At 44.0% G+C, this 3,100-nt stretch overlaps 1 protein-coding gene across 1 annotated transcript; it reads left to right on the top strand.

The window, feature by feature from the left end:
* The first annotated feature begins 963 nt into the window (after positions 1-963).
* rasd4 (rasd family member 4) lies at positions 964-2,332 on the top strand. Its single transcript, XM_041217137.1, has one exon. The coding sequence runs from the start codon at positions 1,179-1,181 to the stop codon at positions 1,803-1,805; it is 627 nt and encodes a 208-aa protein (XP_041073071.1). The 5' UTR covers positions 964-1,178; the 3' UTR covers positions 1,806-2,332.
* Positions 2,333-3,100: the final 768 nt, after the last annotated feature.

Here is a 3,100-nt window from a genome sequence, read left to right as displayed (position 1 = left end):
ATAACTATACTTAAGCTCTCCAATCTTGATTGGAACAAATTCTACATTCATTATGTTCTTGCGTTGTTCATGATTAATAGATTAAGTCATTTACATTACAATTAAGAACACTCTAAAAACTCCTAATTAAGGCACTTTTACTCTAAACGAGGGGTTAACAATGTGAACTGGAATTATAAGGACAGATTGCATAAACTTGACTTGTATTCTCTTGAGTATCTCTTGAGGGATTTAAAATGATTAAACTATTTCCTCTGCGGGGGTGGGGGGGTGGGATGGTGATGGTCACAGAACGAGAAAGTATATCTTAAAATTAGAACCGGGGTCAAACCAGAAAGCTGGAATCTTGAATTTAGGTTGTGAATGCTGAGTTAATTAAAATTTACGAGACTAAAGTCGATTGTTATTTTCAAATTAGGGAATTAAGGGAAATGGAACACAGGCACGTAAATGGAATGGAGGTACACATCAAGAATAATCTAACTGTATGGAGGGGCTCAATAGCGATAACTAATAATGACCATACAACACGTAGCCGTGTTACGAAATTAAGCTCATTTAGTGCGCAAAACACACTCCAGAACCAAGAGCCAGGCTGGAAATGACATCGCACAACTTCTTAACCCTTTCCCGTTTTATGAAACTATTTTCATAACCTTCCCAACTATTCCAATCATGTAACAAACTCGCAGGTTTTATATCGTGACACATGAGTCAGTGCGTTGCACACCACACAGAGCATGTGCCTGATTAAATCAATGTCCACGCACAATGCAAAGGGCATTTCACGATGACAAGCAGTAAACTCTTGCTGCTGAGCAACTCAAGGCCATGGATTTATTATTCCGCCACTAATTTGCCTGTGACACTCTGATTGGAGCGCGGGTGGCAGCGGCCAGCGTCACCGTGGCCGCTTCCCTGATAAAGGCGAGTGTGAGGCAGACACTCGGAGTTGGAGGTGTGGCCAATGGCGAGTTGCTGTTTGAAACTACCTCCGCATGCAGCCGCTGCTTTTTCTCCTGAGAGATAGTTGAGGTACAGAAATCCCCTGAGCTGTTCCATCTGCGCCCTCACCCCCACCCCCCCCCAAAAAAAAACCTCAACCATTCTCCCCAGAACCTCAAGTTTGAATCAGTTGAAGAGTTTGCAAAAGTCCGAAGCAGAAATCAGACCCAGCCATGTCCCTCACTGTGAAGGAGAAAAACCAAGTCCGCTTAGTGTTCCTTGGGGCAGCTGGAGTGGGGAAGACTTCGCTGATCCGGAGGTTTTTACTCGACACCTTTGAGTCGAAGTACAAGAGGACAGTGGACGAGCTTCACAGCAAAGAGTATGATGTGGGGTCAGTGAAGGTCAAAATCGAGATCATGGACACCAGCGGCAGCTACTCCTTCCCAGCCATGAGGAAGCTCTCGATCCAGAGCAGTGATGCTTTCGCCCTGGTCTATGCCATAGACGATGCCGAATCCTTCGAAGCTGTGAAAAGCCTCCGAGATGAGATCCTCGACATCAAGGAAGATAAATACACCCCGATTGTCGTGATCGGCAACAAGACGGACAACGGAAGTGACAGGCAAGTGTCCAGTGAAGATATCATGTCGCTGGTGGAATTGGAATGGAACAACCGCTACCTGGAATCCTCGGCCAAGGACAACGCCAACGTGCTGGAAGTTTTCCGAGAGCTCCTGCAGCAAGTCAACTTGCCGAGCCGCCTGAGTCCAGCCCTGAGGAGGAGGCGGGAAACTTTCCCAACAGAGAACAACTGCCGACCCCCCATGAACAAAACCAACAGCTGTAGCATCTCCTAAAGACCAACCTCCGGCTGAACGGACTCTCCCTGTTCGATTGATCCGATCAAAAAAAAAAGCAACACTGTTCGCCCTTTCCGGGGTTTAGAAATGGGTTTGGGGTTTTTTTTGTTTGGGAGGAGGGGGGGGCAACGAGTCTCCAAATTGTGTAAGTGAACTTATTACGGTGCTAAGAAAAAACAAATGGGAAGGAGGGTAGCATTCGGGCACATGAAAACCAATTGAATTAATCTTTGTTACCGTTAATTGCGCTGAAGTTTGATTTCAATGAAGATGCTGATGTTTATCCAGTAAGCTGAACAATTAATGTATGCATTTAAAGTAAACCCGTTAGCAGGTTACTTTCCAGCCTAACAGTCGTATCAGCGTTGATCTAAGTATTCGTTTCCAGTAGAGTTTGTCCTCAATCTGCACTGATCGTGCAGCCTGGAATCTTTGTTTACAAAGTTCAAATCATCACCGTTATTTGTTAATGGGGGAGGGGGGGGGGGTTAACATTTATTTGCACTCACATGTTATCAGATCTTTCCTTACGCTGTCACTGAGAATGCATATTCTTTTGTATATTTATTTTATAAAAGTTATCAATAAAGACTTTATCCCGAACAATGTGGTGCCTCTGATTGTGTAGTCCGCCTGCTTTGGGCATATTTGCAATTTTCACCCCCCCCCCCCCGTCCTGGGTTCCCACAGCGCACGTTTACATCCCGTGGCCGCACACTTTAAAACTGGACTAAAAATTCATGTTATATTTGTGTGTTAAACTGAAATGCTGTTATGCACATCCATAAATCTCAATTTCCAGCATCCGCAGTTTTTTGCTTTTATCATAAATCTCAAAGTAGGTACAGTAGGCACACGGAGATGGAGGTAAACAACTCACGTGGTTAATAGGCGAATATACGGGGAGGTGACAGACAGCGAATTACCAAGGTGCGCGGAATCTACTCTGAAAATGACCGCAGACTCGCAGGTGCTTGGAGTTTAAATCCTTTATGTATCGCGGGGAGGCTAAAGCAGCACCGATTTTACCAGAAGTTTTTGAAACTAATCCACTTTATCAATTGTTTTAATAAACGACATAGATTAACATAAAACTGAACAAAAACTCGCCAAACGGGAATTTGGACGGATGAAGATTCAACCCGCGGTCAAAATGTAAGGATTTCAGATTCACTGCGAGCTCAGATTACTCTGGAGATTCGTGTTATATATACATATATATATATATATATATAAACGGCTTCATCTGTTACGATTATGGAGTTTAGGCATCTCATTGGATCGCCCTTTAT

Source organism: Carcharodon carcharias, chromosome 22 (assembly GCF_017639515.1).
Source record: "Carcharodon carcharias isolate sCarCar2 chromosome 22, sCarCar2.pri, whole genome shotgun sequence".
In the NCBI taxonomy this organism is placed as follows: domain Eukaryota; kingdom Metazoa; phylum Chordata; class Chondrichthyes; order Lamniformes; family Lamnidae; genus Carcharodon; species Carcharodon carcharias.
The sequence above is the reverse complement of the archived record's forward strand: the minus strand, read 5'-3'. Positions and strand labels throughout refer to the sequence as shown.